A 21,701-nucleotide genomic window follows, 5' to 3' on the forward strand; every position below is an offset into this window, starting at 1 on the left:
AGTTAAATATATTAAAGTATAAGCTAAATACAATATATCTATACATATCCAAACAGTTATTTTGCTATACAAAAAGAATCGGACTTTGCAACAGTGTACACAATTAGCCTGTGAAGGAAATCAAAAATGTAGGCAGACAAAAATATAAGGATTGGGAATTCTATGTAGTGTTCATAGTCATCTCCCAGAATTCTTTCGCTGGGCATAACTGATTCAATTCATTACTGCTCTATTGGAACTGATTTGGTTCCTCTCATTGTTGAAGATGGCCACCTCCATCAGAATTGATCATCATATAGTATTGCTGTTGAAGTATATAATGATCTTGGAGCATCTTTTCAAATGGCTAGAAATAATTTCAGTTTCTTCATCTGAAAATTGTCTGTTCATATCCTTTGACTGTAAAAATGTTTTCCCAGTTTATTGCTTCTCTTCTAATCTTGTCTGAATTAGTTTTGTTTGTACAAAAGCTTTTCAATTTGATATAATTAAAATTTTCTATTTTGTGATCAATAATGATCTCTAGTTCCTTGGTCACAAATTTCTTCCTCCTCCATAGGTCTGAGAGGTAAACTATCCTATGTTCTTCCAATTTACTTATAATCTCATTCCTTATGTCTAGATCATGAACCATTTTGACCTTATCTTGGTGTATCACTGTGTTAAGTGTGGGTCAATGCCTAGTTTCTGCCATACTAATTTCCAATTTTCCCTGCAGTTTTTGTCAAACAGTGAATTATTATCCCAAAAGCGGGGGTCTTTGGGTTTGTCAAACACTAAATTATTAAAGCTATTGACTATTTTGTCCTGTGAACCTAATCTATTCCACTGATCAACTAGTCTATTTCTTAGCCAATACCAAATGGTTTTGGTAACTGCTGCTTTATAATATAATTTTAGATCTGGTACAGCTAGGTCTTCATTTGATTTTTTTTCCCATTAGTTTCCTTGAAAGTCTTGACCTTTTGTTCTTCCAGATGAATTTTGTTGTTATTTTTTCTAGGTCATTAAAATAATTTTTGGGGAGTCTGATTGGTATAGCGCTAAATAAATAGATTAATTTAGGTAGTATTGTCATCTTTATTTGTTCCACCTATCCAAGAGCACTTAATATTTTCCAATAGGTTAGATCTGACTTTATCTGTGTGGAAAGTGTTTTGTAGTTTTGCTCCTTTAGTTCTTGACTTGCCCTTGGCAGATAGATTCCCAAATGTTTACTATCGGCAGTTACTTTAAATGGAATTTCTCTTTGTAACTCTAACTGTTGGGTTTTGTTAGTGATATATAAGAATGCGATGACTTATGTGGGTTTATTTTGTATCCTGCAACTTTGCTAAAGGTATGGATTATTTCTAATAGCTTTTTAATAGAATCTCTGGGGTTCTCTAAGTATTCCTATATATCATCTGCAAAGAGTGATAATTTGGTTTCCTCATTACTCTAATTCCTTTAATCTCTTTCTCAACTCTTATTGCTGAAGCTAGCACAAAATAATAAATTTTAAAAATAATAAATCAGGAAGCAGGGACTAAATTAGACTGGCTGTTTTCTTCCAGTTTTACATTTTTTTTTTATTCCTTATCCTTTTTTAAAGTTTTATTGACTTTTTTTTTTTGGTTTTACATTACATTTACAAATTAAAAAAGAAGTCTCTTGTAAAAAAAAATTAATGAAACTAATAATACAGTGATCCTTATCTGAAAGCAATGCAACATTTCATATCAATTTTATCAAATTAACAGAAGTTTATTTTTCAACCTCCCATCTCCTACTCCATTAAATGTAAATTTAAATTCTTTATGATGTATGCATACTCAAACAAAATAAATAGCTTTTAATAGCTACACAAAAACATATATCACTGAGTACCCTAAATTCATTACTTCCCTGTCCTGGTTAGCATCATAAGTTTTCTGGAATCTGGAATTACAAATTGTCAGGGGTAAATGATTTTTAGCCCCATTAAACAAATGGAGAAACTGAGGCTATGTGAAGTCAGTTTCTAATCCCATTAGTAGTTAGGAAAGATAAAATGAGAACATAAATTGTCTTTCTATACCACTAATTATCTAAGTAGGACAATGATTCTCAGGTTGGAAGAGAGAAAAAAAAATGGATAATAGGCAGCTGAAACTCGAGCAAAATTGAGAATGTGGTGAAATAGAAAGGAGCAGCACTCAAGGAGGTCAGATCCCCAAGCCTAGAAGAACCAGATCCCAGAGTGCTGAGAGGTCCCCATAGGTTGGATTGTTGAAGTCTTTTCAGTGATCTTTGAAAGATCATGGCGAACAAGAGAGTTCTTCAAGGTGCAGAGTGAGATATCCAGCACTCAGCACCAAGGCTGACACATAAATAGGCACTTAATAAATGTTTATTGATTGATTTTTTTGGATATGTTGGGGCAGCTAGGTGACGCAGTGGATAGAGCACCAGCCCTGAATTCAAGAGGACCCGAATTCAAATATGGTCTCATACACTTAACACTTCCTAGCTGTGTGACCCTGAGCAAGTCACTTAACCCCAGCCTCAGGAAGGAAAAAAAACGATTTTTTTGGATATGTTTTTGTTTTTTTGCTTGACTGAATATTTGGCACAGGAGTTTTGTGTTTCTTTCAATTTGGTGGGACACAAGGAATGGGGATAGAGCTAGTAATAGGGTTAACAAAATGAAAACAAAAAAAGAAAAAGAAATACTTAAAAATTAACACATATAATAGTTATTTTATATAATAATAGCAAACCATATGAAGCAATAATAACAAGGGAAATTCCATTTCAAATAATCACAAAATTGGGGTCAGCTAGGTGGTACAGTGGATAGAGCACTAGCCCTGAAGTTCAAATTTGACCTCAGACACTAAAACTTCCTGGCTGTATGACCGTGGGCAAGTCACTTAACCCCAACTGCCTCAGAAAAAAAAAAAAAAAACAACCAAACAAACCACAAAATGCATAAAATATTTTGTGATAAGCCTCCCAAAGCACACAAAGGACTTGTATAGATTCAATTACAAAGAACTCTTTAAAGAACTAAAAAACAACTTAAATAGCTGGAGGAATGGTCAATACTCAGCCTAGACTGTGTCAATATGATTAAAATGACATCATTACCAAAATGAAGTTATATTTTTAATGCTATACCAAACAAATAACTAAGTACTTTTCAGAGCTTGATAAAATAATAACAAAATTCATTTGGAAAAATAAAACATCTGGAATATCAAGAGAAAAGGTTAAAAGAAGTAAGGACAAAGGGGGAATAGCACTTTCAGATCTCAAAGTAAATTATAAAGCAAAAGTCATAAAAAAACACCTGGTATTGGTTAAAGACTAGAGAAATAGATCAATGAAACAGCCTAAAAGAGATTTAAGAACAATAGAACTCAATAGTACAGTGTTTGATAAAATAGAAAATAAGTTACCTAGAAAAAAACTCCCTATTTGATAAAAATTGCTGAAGACTGGAAAGTAATCTAGTAGAAATTAGGCTAAGATCAATATCTCATATCACACTCTAAATGCATTAGAAAACTATATTCTAAATGCACTCTAAATTCTTTCTAAGTGGTTCCATGGCCCGAATATAAAGGAGTATATTAAAAAAAAAAAATAGAAGAGAAACAGACCATGTACCTCTCACAACTATGGATGAAACATGTATTCTTAACCAAACAAGAGATAGAAGTAATTACTTTGATTATTTGAAAGCTTTTGCAGAGGCAACATTCATGTATCTAGGATAAAAAGGGCAGTGGTTGAATGGGGAAATATTTGTATCAAATTTCTCTGTTAAGGTATCCAAAATATATAAACAATTACTAAATATAAATAAGACTAATAATATTCCCTAACAGACAAATGGTCAAAAGTTATGAACAAATAGTTTTCAAAAGAATTGCAAAATTACAGTCACCTGAAAAAAGTTCCAAATCACTAATAATGAGAAATATGCAAATCAAAAACACCCTGATGTTTAACCTCTCACCCTGCAAATTAATAAAAATGGAACAAAATGTTAACAACGAGTATTGGAAAGAGTGTGGGAAGATAGGCATACTTTCTAAATACATTGTTGTATGCTATGTTTACTTCTTTTTTGTTTTTTTTTTCTTTCCCATGGTTTTTCCCTTTTGATCTGATTTTTATCTCCCAACATGATTCATAAAGCAATATGTATTAAAAATAAATAATTTTTTTAAAGTTAAAAAAAAATATATTGTTCCTGGGGCTGTGGAATACTATGGAAAGCAAATCAGAGTTATGCAAATAAAATGATTAAAATGTCTATATCCTTTGAACAAAAAACTCTATCACTGAGCACCAACAGTCATTGAAAAGAAAAAAATTCCCATAGACTCCAAAATACTTATAGCAACAATTTTTGTGATATCTAAGAATTGGAAACAAAGTAAATGACCATCAATTGGGAAATGGCTAAACAAATTGTGTTTTATGAATGTAATGGAATATTATGGTATAAGAAATTATGTGAGCAATGATTACAGAAAGGCATGGAAGTATCCACATGAATTGATACTGAGTGAAATAAGCAAGCTAAGAAAACAACATACATAGTAATTACAATAATGTAAATGACACATAGAAAAATTAAAAGTAAATATAAAAAATTATAAAGATCAAATGAGACTCAAGTGATGTAATATGAAAATAAATATCCAGCCTATCCCTTTGTGGAGTGGGGAGGTCCACGGGGATCATACATTCCATATGTTTTTGGACTTTTTCAATGTGTTGATCAAGTATGTTTTTTTCCTCTCCTCTTAAAAAATACTATTTTTCATATAGCATAGCTCTTAGGAAAGAAAAAAAATCAATTAAGAAAAAAAGAAAATTAAGAAAAGGTCTGAGTCATTTTAAAAACACACAGAAGAAAATAGAAGGGAAGTCAGTAGGAAACAGATAAGCAGGACAGTTTTGAAAATAACATGTTGCCTTTACTGCATAATTAGAGGATAGAAGTAAACTTTGCTAGGCACAGAGTTGTGGGTACTTTTATGTCCTTTTTCCTTTTTGCCTTGTGGTTGGATATACTTATCTTTTTGGAGGCATGGGGGTGTAAGCCTAGAATTTTAAAAAAGGGAAAAGTTCTGAAGAGAGCAAATATTAGCCTGATTTTCAAAAGGCAAAGACCTACTACGAACTAAAGGCCTGTGGACTTATTGTTGATTCCTGGAAAAATTCTGGAATTCAAATTTTAAAAGAAAGTCTATAAACATTTAGAAAGAGAAGCAATGGTTACAAAGATCTACTATGGTTTACCAAGATCAGATTGTGACATATTGTACCTTATTTCATTTTTGACAAGTTTATTAGGTGGGAGATCAGGAGATTGTCACAGGCATAGTAAGTCTCAATTTGGGGAGACCATTTGACAAAGCATCAAGCTAATCCTTGTGGGCTTTATTTAATGAATTGATGTAGTCTTGGAGAGGTGTCTCTAGTGGAGCATCCCAGGGAAGTGTCCTTGTGGTATGGCTGATATAGACACCAGATGATAGTAGGTACCACATGATGTACTTTAAGGGAAGCACCAAATATTGGGTTTTGGTCATGTGAAGAATTCACAATGGCAGTTTTGTTTGGCAAAAGGTAGATTTATTTAGGAAAAGAGATTGCAAACAAAATGAATAGATACAATAGACACCATGAATGGTAAAAATGAGAAGATTCAGAAAACATAGAAACAGGTTTTACGGAAAGGGCAAGGTCTCTAGTGGAATCTGCCATTTACTAAGAGAAAGGAAGCACCCCATGAGGTTGGAGCATGCCCTTAGCTGGCAGGCTAAATCCTGAAAGGGGCTTAGCATCCTAAAAAAGCTGGTTAGCTACATGCTGAAGAAGAGGGATCAGGAAAGGAGGGCACCATAAGCTATGATGGGGTTAGGAGAGACACCATGTAGCACAGGGGACAGGTAAGGGGAAAGATACCCATGAGATGAAGTGTCCCAACAAACTGACCCAAGGAAGCATGGCATGGGCCCTAAGTAGACTTAAGGGGAAAATTTAACCTCAGGGACACAACTGGGATTTCTGATAGGACATGGCAAGGTGAGGTTGCTCACAATGGAGCAGTTGACCTTAGGAGTTTGACATAACTTCAATTTCTGACTGGAGGACCTCCCAGAGGGTGGGACCAGGGAACTAAACTGATCCTTATCAGAGCCTTCTTCTAGCCTGCCCCAAGGAACAATTTTTAACAATGCTTCAGTTTCTCTCTGCCAACTGCACTCGCCATTCAGGACCACATTATGTTTTTATCGGGGATAGATGGGATATTTTCTTCCTTTCAACTTTCTCCACAATCTTCTTAATTCCTAGACCTGAGACCATAACCATTTCTTTAACAACCTTGTTCCTAATGGGGATATATCAATTTACATCCTTATGGTCCTACTCACCATCCCAATAACTCTCTAGATCAAAATGCTAGGTTACAGTTCTCTATGTGAGTTGTTTTTCTGTTAGAATATAAATACCTTGGGACTAGAGGTTGCATCCCTGCAATGGAACAGTGCGTATTACTTTTTTTTTTTCATTAATGTTTATTAAATTTGAAAATGATACAAAACTAGAAGGGATAGCTAACACACTCACTAATAGCATCAGAATCCAAAAAGATCTCAATAATCTAGAAAGATTAATTGAATAATTTGAATTTAATAGAGCTACACCTAAGTCAAGCAAATTAATCATACAAGTTCAGGATGGAGGAAATTATGGCTGGGGAAAAAAAAAAAAAAACTGTGTGAAAATTTCCTGTGAATTTTAATAAACTTTAAGGAAATTATGTTTCTCTCTTTCTGGGTTCTCCTCTTACCTATCTGACCATTTCTCCTTGATTTCCTTTGCTGGTTCTTCATCTAGGTCATGCTCATTAACTCTGGATATTTCCCAAAGTTCTGTCCTGGAACCTTTTCTTTTCTTCATCTATGCTTTCACCTTTGGTGATTTCATCAGCTTCCATAGATTTAAGACCATTTCTATATAGATGATTTCCAGATATAATATTTGATCCTGATCCTAACTTCTATCCTTCTTGCCAACTTCACACTACCAACAATTTCTTGGATGTTCTATAGACATCTCAAATTTAATAAGAATTATTATCTTCTCTCTGCTCTCCCCCTCCCAAACATCTCCTCTTCAGACCATCCCTATTATTTTCAAGGACATTATCACCCTCCTTGTCACCTAGGCTTGGGAACTCCACTATTATAGTCAGATTTTTTTTTCCACATTTATCATGGCAATTTGTTGCCAGGCACTGTCATTTTTTTTTAACTTAATTTTTAAATAGTATTCCTCCCAATTTAAATGTAAAGAAAAAATTTAGTATTCATTTTACCAGATTTTGAAAGCCAATTTTTTTTTTACTTCCTTCCTCTCCCTCCCCTTTTTCCAAAAATAGTAGGCAATTTGATGTTCTACATGTTCTATTAAGTAAAACATAGTAGTCACAGGTGTGAAAGAAACAGATCAGAAGGGAAAATATCATGAAAGAGAATAAAGTGAAAAAATATGCTTTGATCAGCATTCAGACTACATTGGTTCTTTTTCTGGATGTGGACAGCATTTTCCTTTGTGGGTCCTTTGATCTTGTCTTGAATCATTGTGCTGCTGAGAAGAGCTGAGTCATTCATAATTGGTTATCATCACACAATGCTGCTGATACTCTGTACAATGTTTTCCTGGTTCTACTCATTTCACTTTCCATCAGTTTTTACAAATCTCCCCAGGTTTTTCTTAAATCTGCCTATTAACATTGTCATTTCTTCTTTCATAAGTATTTACCTCTTCCAGTCGACTCACATGGCCACCACCTAGTGGCAGGTTCTCCATTTAGGCCTAGTCTATGACAACAGTCTTCTGGGTGGTCTCCCTACCCCTATGGCAGTCATCTTCTACGTAGCTGCCCAAATGATCTTCCTAAAATGCTCTTTACTCTCCTATTACCTCTAAGATCAAATATCTTTTAAAACCCTTCACGATTTGGTCCCTTCTTAGCTTTCCAATTCTTTTACTCCTACTTCCCTTCTGCACACTTTTGGACAGGAGGACAATTTTCTCTTTCACCTCCATTGCCTTTTCAACGACTGTCTCCCATATTTGGAATTCTTTGCCTCCTTCACTTCCTGGATTCCTTCTCAGTTTAAGCCCCCCCTTCAATGAGAATCCTCTGTAAGTTGTTATTTTTTGGACTCAGTGAAAGAGGGCATTCTTTGCTTCAACTGCTACCTACCTTTAGTCACTGAATGCGTATGGCTTCAGTTAAACTGGGACCTTAAACTGAGATCTGTGGAAGACCTTAGCTCAAAAAGGCCAAGGTCTCCCATTGTAGCTAGGGTCATCTCCAGTCCTCTTGATTTATATCTGGCCACAGGGCCCGAATGGCTCTGAAAGGGGAATTGAGGCATGTAACTTTGCACACCTTCCCTCGGTTCATTTTCATGTTATGGCATCATCTCCCTGATGTCCTAGTTCTCTTCAAAAATGAAGGACAAATAACCACCTTTGGTCAGTTTGGTCTCTTCCTTTTTTTCCCTCCTTCCTTCCCTCTTTTCCTCCTTCCTTGTTTCTCATCACTTTCTTCCTCCTTTCCTTCCCTCCTTCCTTATTTCTTTACTCTTTAGCTCTTTCTTTCTTTTTTTCCCTCCTCCCTTTTCCTCTCTCTATTCACAAAGGGTATCAGACTCTTACCTACTGATGCTCTTAACTGCAATTTTTTCCCTTTTGCCAAGATATATTGGGATTTACTGGCTAGATTTCTTTCTTAAGGACCGTGCCTTAAACCAAAATCAAAGTGATTCTCTTTGGCTACCAAATAGGGCATTGTTTGGATACCAATTGATTTAGATTGAATGTAAATAGCAATCATTTCTGCTTTGATCAGAAACTCAGAGAGTCTTCTCCTCCCAGATTTATTTATTTGTTTGTTTTTTCCATTAGGTAAAAGAGGAGATTCTTTGCCTCCATTGCTACCTAACCTTAGTCACTGAATGGGTGTGGTCTTTGGAGACCTTAGTTTAAAAAGACCAAGTTCTCCCATTTCATCCCAGGCCAGCTCTAATCATCCTGATTTTTATATCTTGCCACTGAACCCAAATGGCTCCAGAGGAGAAAGTGAGGCAGGTGACCTTGCACAGTTCTCCCTCATTTAAATCCAATTCACCTGGACAAATAACAATAACTACAATATTCCCTGGGGTCTGCCTCTGGGATTACCTCATTTTAAGAAAGTATTTATCAGTAGGTTTGTAATTGTTTGAGTGTTTCCTCCTTACTCTTAAAGAATGAGTTCCTCGAGGGCAGGAATCATATTTTTGTCTTTCTTTGGATTCCCCCCTCCCCCCAGACACTAGCCAAACACTTAAACAAGCTTGTTTTGTAGTTGTTGATAGTGACTTTTCAGTCTAAAACTCTGTGGCAACCAGAGAGGACAATCATATACTATTCAATTCAACATTTATTCAAAAAATTTTTTACTCTGAATTTAGTAAGCATGAAAAAAGGAATATTTCTATATACCAAGTAAAACAGAAAAAGTGGATTATATGTGAAACCATGTATATATCTATCCAGCTTATATTTGAAAAGTATATAATAAATTCAACATTTTAAAAATAAATGTTTTATAAGTGATATTTTAATAAATGATATGCACTGCCCTAGTATTAAGGCAGGCTTAGATTACATATAAGGAAACACATTTTAAAAAGTTTGTTCTTAACATAAAACCAAATAAACCTGGCATTTCCATATATTGAGTAGAAGAGAAAAAAAGAAATATTGTACATTAAATTGCAATCTCATTTATGACTTGCTTTTCTTTTTAAGTATGTAATGTATGCTATAAGAAATTATGAAAATGAATACAGAATAATCATAGCTCAAAAGAAAAGATATGGAAGATACTCAAACTCATCCCTTTGAAGAAGTGGGAGGTCACATATTTTCCAACTTTTAAAAATGTATTGCTTAATTATCCTAATTTCATTCATTTTTTTCCTTTAAAAACTTACAATTTATCATAGGAGATTTTTTTTTTTTGGACAGGGGAGAAGGGGGAAAGAGGAAAACTTCTTATGGCACGTAAAATATATATATATTGATAAAAATTTATCTTTAGAGATTATGTCATGAATCCAACCTATAGCTTTCAATGCTGTCCTGTTTGTCTGTGCTTCCTTCTGACCTTCTTTCTGTTTTCTGAATTATTTTTAAAAGGTTATAATGGCCCTCTTTTCTCTCTTGCCCCCCTATTTCTTTCCCCCCTTTGTCAAAATCCCTGACCTACCTATTGGAAAAGCAAAAAGAAAAACAAAGCCCATGTAACAGAAGTAACTTGCAAAATCAGAGCTTTACCAAAGAAGATGTTGCCTTTTGGAGCTCGGTGAGAAAGGGAGAGTAGTGTGTTCCCTCTCTCTTCAAGTGGAGGCTAAAGGCTCTTTTATTAGAAAAGATGTAGGAGGGATTCTTCTTCAAGGACCAGCTGCTCCAGATGCCCGCTGAGACCCTTTCTAGCTCTGAGATTGTGTATTTCTATCATATCCTCTTCTTCCTTAGAGAACAGTAGTATTCTTAGCAGGATCTCTGGGTCCTGATCTTTCTGAAATGATTCCTCACAGCTGTCTCCTAAACCCCAACCAGGCCATTCAGAATGACTGAAGCCCAGTACTTAGGGATACCAGGGTCTCTTTCCATCTGGTTTCCTGGGGCTGATTATTCCCATTCAGACCTTTGTTCCCCAAAGCCCTCAGGTCTGTTGAATATTTGGGGAAGGAGCACAGAGGCACTATTGTTCTTCTTTATAGGTCTGTTTCCTTTTCTCAACTAAGTTAACCCTTTCCTTACCCCATCAGAGCAAGATTGCTTGATATACATTTATATCCTTTCAGGGCCTGGCAGACTCTTGACATCAAATTTTGGTTCTGTGGTATCCCCAGGGTCCTGCTCAATTTGTGCTGACAAATCGCAAGGCTAGCTGCCAAGCTAGATGCCAGTCATCTAGCTAGCAAGCCAGCCTACTGAAGCAGTGAGACAGAAAGGAGGCAGTTGCCAGGTAAGTCTAACCACCATCAACCTCCATTACCTCCCCTCTGAGCCCAGTGGAGGTATTTTCTTCCTATTTTCATTCCAGGGCCTGAAGTCATATTATCCAGAGTGGAGAAGGGACCTGAATTCTTATACCAGTTGACAATAAAAGGCATAAGAGCCCTGGGAATGTCAGTATTGCTCACATTATCAGGCTTCCTGTCTAAGTCTCACAGCAACACCCTGGGATGTGAAAATATGGCTCGACTTCTCTAGCTTCTTCAAAACAGCAATAAAAGACTTAGGAATTAAAGTTTTTGCTGCCCAAAACTTTGAAACCTTTCTGTCTCAGAAAATGATAGTGTTATTCATAGAAATGACATGAAATTTGAATTGTTATCTATCTACCCTCTAAGGACCTTTCCATCCAACTTGGGGCTAAATCTTCTCTGTCTTTGGGACCCTCATTTTGTTCTATTTCTTGCCAGTTGATCCAGATGGCCCTAGAGAAGAAATCCAATTCACTTGCAATTCATCTCCTTTCAGATGTCTTGGTCCTCTTCTAGAAAGAAGGACAAACAACAACAATTAAAATAAGTATTTTAAGAGCTAGGACTAAGGGATCTGTATGTGCCAAAATGTTTGTGGCAGCTCTTTTTGTAGTGGCTAGAAACTGGAAAATGAATGGATATCCATCAATTGGAGAATGGTTGGGTAAATTATGGTATATGAATGTTATGGAATATTATTGCTCTGTAAGAAATGACCAGCAGGATGAATATAGAGAGGCTTGGAGAGACTTACATGAACTGATGCTGAGTGAAATGAGCAGAACCAGAAGATCACCATACACTTCAACAACGATATTGTATGAAGATATATTCTAATTGAAGTGGATATCTTCAACATAGAGAAGAGCTAATTCAGTTCCAGTTGATCAATGATGGACAGAAACAGCTAAACCCTGAGAAGGAACACTGGGAATTGAGTGTAAAATGTTTCTACCCAGGTTACTTGTAACTTCGGAATCCAATTCTTACTGTGCAACAAGAAATTTGGTTTTACACACATATATTGTATCTAGGATGTAACACATTTATTATGTATGGGATTGCCTGTCATCTAGAGGAGAGAATAGAGGGAGGGAGGGAGGGGAAATTTTGGAAAAGTGAATACAAGGGATAATGTTGTAAAAAAACAAACAAACAAACAAACAAACAAAAAAACCTATCCATGCATATGTACTGTCAAAAAATTATAATTATAAAATTAATTTAAAAAAAAGAGTTAGGACTGCTTTTTCCATTTGTATTTTCAGTAAGTTAGTTTTGCATATTCTAAGTGCCTGCCTAATAACTGCTCTTTCATTTATTCGGGGTTTTTTTCTCCTTGTCTTATCTTACCCTGCTCTCTTAGGTGTTTTACCTCCTGCATGTGTCCAGCCCCTGGCTGACACTATAAGGATCCCCAGCTCTTGATCTCAAGTTTTTCCCCTAGATTATATTCTCCTGTCTCCAAGTCCACAGAATCAGAACCATAGAGTCTCAGAGTTGGAAGGATCTCATCTATTCAAACTTTACATAAGTAATCCCCTCTAAAATAAAAACAAAACAAAACAAAACAAAAAACAAAAAAAACAACACACACAACCCTAACAAATAGTCAGCTAGTTGTTGCTTGAAGCTCTTCAGTGATGGCGCCAGTTCCCCAACTTATGAACAACCTCTGGATTTCCAGTTCTTTGACTTCACAAAAAGAATTGCTATAAATATTTTTGCATATATACGTCCTTTTCCTTTCCCTAACCTCTTTTGGGCTACCTAAGTAGTAGTATTACTACTACCTTTTCTTACAAAGGTAATTTTCAAGGCTATTTTCAAATGTTTCAGAAAGGAAATTAAGCCCTCTTAGGGATGCATTCCTAGGTTTAACCACCAATGCTATAAGGAAATTCTACAGGTTCTCTCCTTCGCTAGAAATTGATTCATTTCCCAAAAACGGGAAAGAGGAGCAGTCAAGCATAAGCGACTCAGGATGTTGGAGAGGCTGTGGACCAGTGGGCAAAGACCGGAGTCAAAAAGCCCAGTTATTACAAGATGCTCCAGTGACGTCCGAGGAGGCGGGTCCCCCTTCACAGCCCAGGAGAGGCGGGGACGTGATGCATTTTCAAGGGCCGGACCTGAAGCAGAGAGGCGGGACTAGGACGCTGTCGGGCCAGTCCAGGGATGGGGTCTGTTCGGGGAGAGGCGGGATCAGAATCCGTCTGGGCCAGTCCAGGGATGGAACCAGGTGGGGGAGGTGCGGGGGTGGGGCAGTCTAATGGTGGGGTGGGACCAGTATGGAGGTGGGGCCAGCAGGGGGGCGGGGCTGCGGCCTAACTGAGCTGGGTCCAGCTCGGCCTCCGCTGTCGGCGTCGGCTCGGAGCTGCTGGGATTGCGGCTGCACCACGGGCGATGGTGGGCATCCCGGGAGCGGCTGCCTTCCAATGTAAGCGGGGCTGGGACTGGGAGGATGCGACGAAGGGGTCCCAAGCCCTGGTGGCTCCAGGGCCGGCGGGAAGAGGGAGGTGTGTATATCCATCTGGTGCTTGGGGGGTTGGGGGAGTGTGCTCCATCCACGCTGGCTCTCGGGGCTCGCCACGGCCACCATTGAGCCGGAGGAGGAGGTGTCCATCATTGGCCCGAGAGTGGAACGTGATCCATAACCATGGGCTGAGACCCAGAGAGGGGGATTAACTTGCCCAAGGTCACACAGCTCGAATCTAAGGTAAAGGCCAGGTTGGACACCCCCTCCTTTCCCTAGGGGTCCTGAGATTGAGTCCAAGCTGCCTTCCATAGGACCCCGCCTCTTTCCTTTCCACCCGGGACAAACCCACGGCATAAACACTTTCCCGCTATCTTCGAGTTCGGGCGCAATCCGGCGGCCAAGAGGCCCCAGGTTTGGGGGGAGGTCGTGTTTCCGGGCGCGCAGGGAGGGTTTGCCTTTGTGAAAGGGCAGACACCCTTTCTTCCTTTCCTTCCTCAGCCTCAATCAGCGTTGGGTCCTACTAGACCCTTATGGTGAAGACTCCAGTGGGAGATAAAAAAACTCATCTTTTAACAGAGACTCGGTGGAATCTTATTGCAAAAATTGGGAAAAGTCCTGCTTCCCCCTCTCCTAAAAAATGCTTGTTGACTGACTGACCGATCTCTGGAATCCTGGGCTCCGCAGCCCAGTCCACCACTTTTTTTCTTAGAAAACTAGCATTTTCTTGGAGAAGTTAACATTTACAAGATCAGCTCGGGTTTACCTTTGGGCTCTTTCCAAAAAGTTGCAACTCTGCACCTAAGCTGGCTCCGAAAGGGCTAGACGTGGGAGGAAGCTTCGGACAATGAATTTTGCTGGAGGGGTAACCTCCCAATTTAGCTACGCCGGAGCATTCGTTTACCTTCTCTGGACGGGAACACCTACTAGGATTTGGTTGCTTCTTGATATTTTGCATGTTTGTAAAGCACATTTTTTAATGGAAAAAAGTTAGTACACATTATTATACTATTTGGTGGTGGGGAAAAGGACTGCAGATTTGGGATAGATGGATCACAGTCAGTAAGCATTTATTAAATACCTATTATGTGCCTGGCACTGCTATATTCAAAGAAAGATAAGAGCCCCAGCTCTCAAGGACTACTCGTCTATTAAGGAGACACATTTTAATAATAGATTTAAAGCCAACTCAACTCTCCCCTTTTACAGATAGGGCAACTGAGGTCCCCGGGGATTTAAAAAGTGATTCCTTCTCCCCAACCAAATTTGAGCTCTTTATATTGCACAGAGCTGCCTCTTTACTAGGTTCAAATCTCCTCTTTGCTACCTATTACTTGTGCGACTTTGAAATAGTTTCCTTTATCAGACTCAGTTTCCCCTTATGCAAAATGAGAGAATTGGATTTGATGAGCTCCTGAGGGTTCCTTTCAGTCTCCAAAAGTAAAGAAACAGGATCTGCTTTGAAGATTCTATTCCTTAGGCGTTGGGGGAGGGGGATGATCCTAAGTGAGTGAATTCCGGAAGTTTCCTTGGGCTGTATAGATGGGGCCTACCGGGGTGTTTATTTATTTGGGAGTGGAAATCTTCAGACTGGAATTTTTAATCAGAACATTTTGGATTTTGCATTAATTCAATTTTGGTTATGTTGAGAAAGGTTCTTTTATAAATGAAAGTGGGAAAGGAGTCTGAGAAAAACTTATCATATTAGTTCAGTAGTCTTAACCCAAGTTTTGGCTCCCTGAATAATCATTCAGAACATAAAGGAAGCAAAGAAGTTTGATTCTTGGTCCATCATAAGTTGTGGATTCATTCTGGGGGAAGGAGGCCAGATTTGTGATTTCATCTGTGTGGATCCCCAGACTTTGTTTCTTTTGAAAAAGAGTGGCTTGTGCACCTCAAAGTTTCTAGAAGTGGAGAGAAATAAATGACTTGTCCTTGATCACTCAGTCTGAGTTGGTCCTAGGCAGAATCTGAACCCAGATCTTCTGTCTCCACTCTTCACTAGTTCATGCTGTCTCAGTGTTTCATAGAGCAAATTTGTACAGTTTTTGGTATCAAATCTTTTTTAAAAAAATAATAATAGCTCTTTATTTTTCAAAATACATACAGAGGTAGTTTTCAATGTTAATACTTGTACAACCTAAATTTTTCTCCTCTCTTTACTTCCCCACTCCCCCAAGCAATACAATATAGGTTAAATATGTGTAATTCTTCTAAAAATATTTCCACATTTATCATGCTGCACAAGAAAAAATCAAATCAAAAGGAAAAAAAAAGGAGGAAAAAACAAACAAACAAGCTAAACAAGGACAACAAAAGTGAAACTACTATGGTATGATCCACATTCAGTCCCCATAGTTCTCTCTTTGGATGCAGAGGGTTCTCTCTATTAGAAGCCTATTGGAATCACCTCATTGTTGAAAAGAGAGGAGTCTGGCACAGTTGATCATCACATAATTTTTTTGCTGAGTACAATGTTCTTTTGGTTCTACTCACTTCATTTGGTTCATGTAAGTCTCTCCAGGCCTTTCTGAAATCTGCTGATCATTTCTTATAGAATAATAATATTCCATCACATTCATGGTATCAAATCTTAATAGAGGAATGATTTGCTCAACTGGTACTTGACCTTAAAGTTTTATCTCTAAATAGATTTGTGTACACTACACATGACTTTTAAAAACAATTTTCATTTTAAAAACATTGAATGGGGAAAAAAATTTGTGGATTCTTATCAGTGTTTGTTAAGCAAAGACCTTAGGGAAGTTAGTCTCTGCCTTCTAGAAGTTTATCTTGGTACTGAAACTATGGTGGAAATGCAGAAAAATGTGATACTTAGAAACTCTGTTAGATTAGATAAGACAAAAAGTTTTAGGAAAATTTAGGAAATTACTTGTAGTGGGGATGGAGGTGGGGGTAGGGAGGAGAGGTGAAGAAAGGATAGGAAGATGCTGAGGGAAGATTTCATGGCAACTACTGTACCTCAATTTGGCTAGGAAGAAAATAACGATTTTAGAAAGCAGCAAGTTTATAGAAGTTATCTATTGCTAGAGATAATAAATATTATGCACATGTATATATGCATATATGTATCTGTATATGTGTATATAGTCCACACACACACACATATATATGTATATGTATATCTGTGTGTTTTATCTGTTTATATCTATCCACCTACCTAAATTTACTGAGGCAAGAGAGAGAAGGTTTATGAGTTTCCAGCTAGTTTAGTTGGACAGGAATATCATATAATGCATGAAAGGATTCAGAATAAAATGTGGCTGTAGAGATATTTAGAACCACTAGGTTAAGTTTGTATTTTTAATGGCTAGACTGTGGGAGGGCATTGGAAATTTTTGATCAGGTTAGAAACATGATGAAACCTTTATTTTAGAAAAAGTATTTTGGCAGCTATGTGGAGAGAATGGTTCAGAGAGAGAAAAAGATTGGAAGCAAGAAGATCCAGGAGACAGTGGTCCAATTGAGATATAATGTGGATTTGAAAGAGGAAACCCCATGATTTGAGGGAAGATTGTGGTGGGGAAGTTGACAAGATTTAGCAACTCATTGGATGTGAAGGAGTGAGGAAGAGAGAAGATTCAAATGTTTATAGCATTTTGGTTTTCTGGACCAAAATGACTGGGAGGAGGAAGATAGTGCCATTAACTGCAATAGGAAAATGAAGAGGAGAGGAAGGTTTAAGAGGAAAGATCATGAATTAAGTTTTGGAAGTGATGAGTATGAGATGGTTTCCAGATATTCAGTTGTAAATATAAAACAAAGACTGCTGTAATTGAAAGGAATTTTAGAAGATAAAGCTTAGACTGTCACTGCTGAAAAGGACTTTAGAACATTCAATTTCAGAGCTCTTAGAAAGAACCTTAGAATAATAACAGTAACAGTAATTTGTTCAGTTGTGTACAATTCTTCATGACCCAATTTGAGGTTCTCTTGGCAAAGATACTGGAGTGGTTCTCCAGTTCATTTTACAGATGAGGAAAGTAAGGCAAGCACAATTAAGTGACTTTTTCAGGGTTATACAGTAAGTGTCTAAGGCTATATTTTGAACCCTAGAGGATGAGTCTCCCTGATTTCAGGGCCAGACTGGACAGTGCAACTCATAAGCATGTGAATGGCTGAGAAGATCAATTGCCTTCACTTACCAACGTGGGGAAAGACTGAAAGAAAAGAGCATGTTGGGATACCACTGGCACTGGTGATGGCTTATTCTGGCTCCATTGCTATAATAATAGCCAGCATTTATATAGTGCAATAAGATTTGCAAAGGACTTTACAAATATTGTTTTGATTTGTCTTTACAACACTTCTGGGAGGTAGATGCTATTATTATACCATTTAATTAGGTGGGGAAACTGAGACATTCTGCAGTTAAGTGACTTGCCCAGGGACAAGCTAGTGTCTGAGGCTTGTATAGAATATCAGAGTTATAAAAGAATTTAGAAATGTACCTGTAGAGTCTAAACTACTAAAAATGATAGTAGTCTTAGAATACAAAGAATAAAATATCTGTACTGGAAGGAACTATTAGGTTCCAGGACAGTCCCTTTATTTTGCAGATAGGCCTGGAGAGGGTAAGGGCCTTTTCCACCTGTCCCCAGCATGTTAGTGGCAGAGCCAAGATTAGAAGCAGCTCTCTCAGTTCCAAGTTCGGGGAATACCCATGGTCAGCAGCCTCTCTGGATAGCAGAATGCAGAAACCAGGTCACCTTCCAAGTGAAAAGAAAAAGCTTTTAGAAAGAAAAATGATGCTAGGTGCCCAAACTAGTTCATAAAATCCCAGTGATGGGAAGATCCCTACCCCTCCCTGCAAAAAAAAAAAAATAAATAAATAAATAAAAAAAATAGAAGACCCAACTAAGTTAATAATTTAGAAATAGATTTCTGTGGCAGCCCTTTCAGTCTTTAGTTCTTTTTGATGATGACTAATAGTAACAGCTAATATTTATATCTCATTTAAAAACCATTTGCAAAAACACTTTGCAGGGTGTCCCAAGTGACTTAGTGTGTTTTTAAACTGTAATGGCTTAAAGCTAAATAACTTAAAACTTCACTAAAGCTTTTGAGATATCCTTTAGAATTCTGTGAAATAGGTATTATCCCCATTTTACAGATAAGGAAATTGAGACCAAGAGAGTTTAAGTGCCCAGGTTTATAGTCACATAGTTGATAAGACTCTTATATCTAGAGCTGGAAGAAACCTCTGCTGCTATTTAGTCTTTCACAGGGAATTCAAACTCAGACCTTCCTTGTTCCAAGTTTATTCTTCTATCCATTATCCACTCTTGCCTTCTGTAAAAGTAAACACTAACTATTTCAAAGTTTATATGAGAAGGGATGATGTAAAGAGATTCACACATTCTTTCATTCCATATATTTTAGTCTCCTAAGAAAGTTTTCATTACCCTAAATGATTTGAAGCCAATAAAAATGAATTTTCATAGAAATAAAAGTGGAAATGCTAGAATTCAATTATCCCACAGGCGTTTTATCATAGATGGATCTCTCAAAGAGGCTTTGGAAGTGTACTAGTTCAACTGTGTTATTTCATAGACCAATCAATTATTAAGCATCTACTATCTGCTAGGCACAGTGTTAAGTGCTGGGAACACAAAAAGAGGCAAAAGAGTCTTAAAGAGTCTCACCATTTATTGGGAGGAACAACTTGAAAACAAATTATATGCGCAGAAAGCTTTTGTATCAGTCCTCTCAAAAAACAAGGAAAAATAGGAAATAATGAACAGAGGGAAGACACTGGAATTAAGGAGGGGAAGGCTGCCTGTAGGAGGTGGGATTTTCATTGGGACTTGCTGGAAGCAGGGAAGTCCGTAGTTGGACTAGTCAGAGTCAAAAACAGTGAGTATTCCACCATAGAGGACAACCAGAGAAATGGAGTGGAACATTTAATTCGTGGAATAGCCAGGAGGTCAGAATTATTGGAACGAAGAGAATAGCTAAGAAAACTGAGATCTAGAAATGTGAAGCGATGTCCGAAGTCACAAGGTCATTTATACCGAATAATTTTTAATGAAGGGGGAAGGAACCATCTTCAACTTAAAATTCAAGAAACCTTCATTCATTGCTACAATTAAGTGCTTACTATATGCCCAGTACCATGTTAGTATTGAGGATACAAAAACTATAATGAAGTAACTTTTATCCTCAAGGAACTTAGATTCTCCTGGATGTACATGTCTAAAGCTTATGCCTAGATCTGGGGATAGGGATAAAGAAGAAAACTGACCTGGTCTTTCTTTCCAAGTAGTTTAGGAAAGTGCCTTCCCTCTATTAATTATTTCCAATTTGGGAGCAAGGAATGCCTTTTTTCTCTCTTTGTATTCCCAGTACATGAGTCATACTGGTCCTTATTGACTGACTGAGCCAACCATACCTGTACACATAGAAATACACTTATACAGTAAGTGCCTAAGGCTATATTTGAACCCTAAAAGAAGTCTCCCTGATTTTAGGGAGCATTTAATCCACTGTGCCTCTAGCCCTCTCCAGTATCCCAGGACTGGTGAGAAGAGATAATAAGTCCAGAAGGAATACTTAGAGGAAAGCAGGAAGAGCTGAGCTCTAGTTTACCTAGTCTGAAGAGGGAAATCAGGGAATATGTTTTGGAGAAAATGACATTGGAGCTATGCAAAAAAAGTTAAATTTCAACAGGTGGAGTTGAGGAGGGAATGTCTTCTTGTTTTTGGGAACTACGTGCAGATATGCTCCGAGTGGGAGCCGGAGGAGTTCTGAGAAAGGCTAACAGTCTTGTTTGCTGAGAACATGTAGTAAGGGGTACTAAGGCTGGAACCGTAAATCTGAGTTAGATGAAAGGATGAGCTTAAGACATTTTATCTTATAGGGCTGTGGTCTCTCCCCCCCCCCCCCGCCCTTTTTTTAAATCATGCACCTCAATAAAAAAACTTTTGAGTACAAGTCCCCTGATATTTATATTTTTACTTATTAGAATGGTCATTGAGCCGAGAAGACCAAACCTGTACACCTACTATGTATCCTGAACCAGTCACTTAATCCTTGTGCTCCCTTTTCTCCTGAAGCAACTTTCTAAGACTATAAATTACTAAGGAGATGTGCAACTCTTAAGATGGTAGAGTTGTGTATATCATTAAAATCACAGGTCTTTCCCTCAATTCCTCTCCATGTATTATTGTACTAATGATTATGTACATTATAAAAGCTATGTAAAAAATAAAAATTTTTAAAAAGTTGAGCTTAGATGAACTAGGATTCTCAACTTTTTGTTGAGTTTTGGACCCCTTTGGCAGTCTGGTGAAGTCTATCAATCCTGCTTCAGAATCGTGTTTTAAAATAATTGGAGGACAAACTAGATTTCAGTTAGAGGTTAGGGAAATTAAAGATGTAAAATTTTTCTATCCCCCAAATCTCTACACTGATCCCCTCAGCCTCTGGTTAAGAACCCCCTCTCCTAGGAAGCCTTTGAAGTTTATTCAGTGGACAAATAACATAGTTCTATCTTACTGCAGGAAAATCACTGGCAAATATGTGAAAAATGCATTGGAGTGCAGATAGATTTGAAATAGGGAAAACAAATGTGAAAGGCTTTTACAATAGTAAGCCAATGGAAAAAGGTAGGGACACTGAGACAGTATGATGCTGAGTAGAGAAGTCTTTAGTTGAGGGGTGGTGTGAAAAGACCTATGATTGGGCAAATTATTGGGTGAGTTGAGAGTGAAGAGTTGAGGTTGCAAACATAGATGATAGGAAGGATGGTGGCTTTAGCTTAAATGGGAAATTTGGAAAAGGGGTAGATTTTTGGGGAAAGATAATGGAAAGATTAGATCTGTAATGCAGATTGTATTTAGGTCTCTTTAACCTGTGCTAGTTAACTGTGTCCCATTGAAAACTCAAAGTGGGAGGGTGGGAGAGAATTTGACTTCTACCCTAAAGCAGGATTTCTTAAACTTTTTCCACTTGAGGCCCCTTCTTGTCCCCTCTTGATCCTCCCCAGTTTAGAGATCTCTACTGTAAGAAAGGAGCAACTGAAAGTTTTTGTAGAGGAAAAAAATGGGGTCAGAATTAGGCATTAAGATTTTGGAGGCTGTGTGAAGGAGGCTGATAAAAGAAAG

The 21,701-nt window shown here is 37.6% G+C and overlaps 1 protein-coding gene across 3 annotated transcripts in view; it reads left to right on the forward strand.

Annotated features, from left to right (window-relative positions):
• The first annotated feature begins 13,414 nt into the window (after positions 1-13,414).
• CBFA2T2 (CBFA2/RUNX1 partner transcriptional co-repressor 2) overlaps positions 13,415-21,701 on the forward strand; it is a 159,317-nt gene continuing 151,030 nt past the window's right edge. For 2 of the 3 annotated variants that reach the window (XM_074292398.1, XM_074292396.1), the window contains exon 1: positions 13,415-13,539. Coding sequence is in view for 1 of the 3 variants with exons in the window: in XM_074292396.1 (XP_074148497.1) it covers positions 13,506-13,539 (34 nt within the window). In the remaining 2 variants the exon portion in view is untranslated. The remainder of the gene's footprint in view (positions 13,540-21,701) is intronic. The other variant, XM_074292395.1, reaches the window with a different exon arrangement.

This window comes from Sminthopsis crassicaudata, chromosome 2 (assembly GCF_048593235.1).
Source record: "Sminthopsis crassicaudata isolate SCR6 chromosome 2, ASM4859323v1, whole genome shotgun sequence".
Classification (NCBI taxonomy): Eukaryota; Metazoa; Chordata; class Mammalia; order Dasyuromorphia; family Dasyuridae; genus Sminthopsis; species Sminthopsis crassicaudata.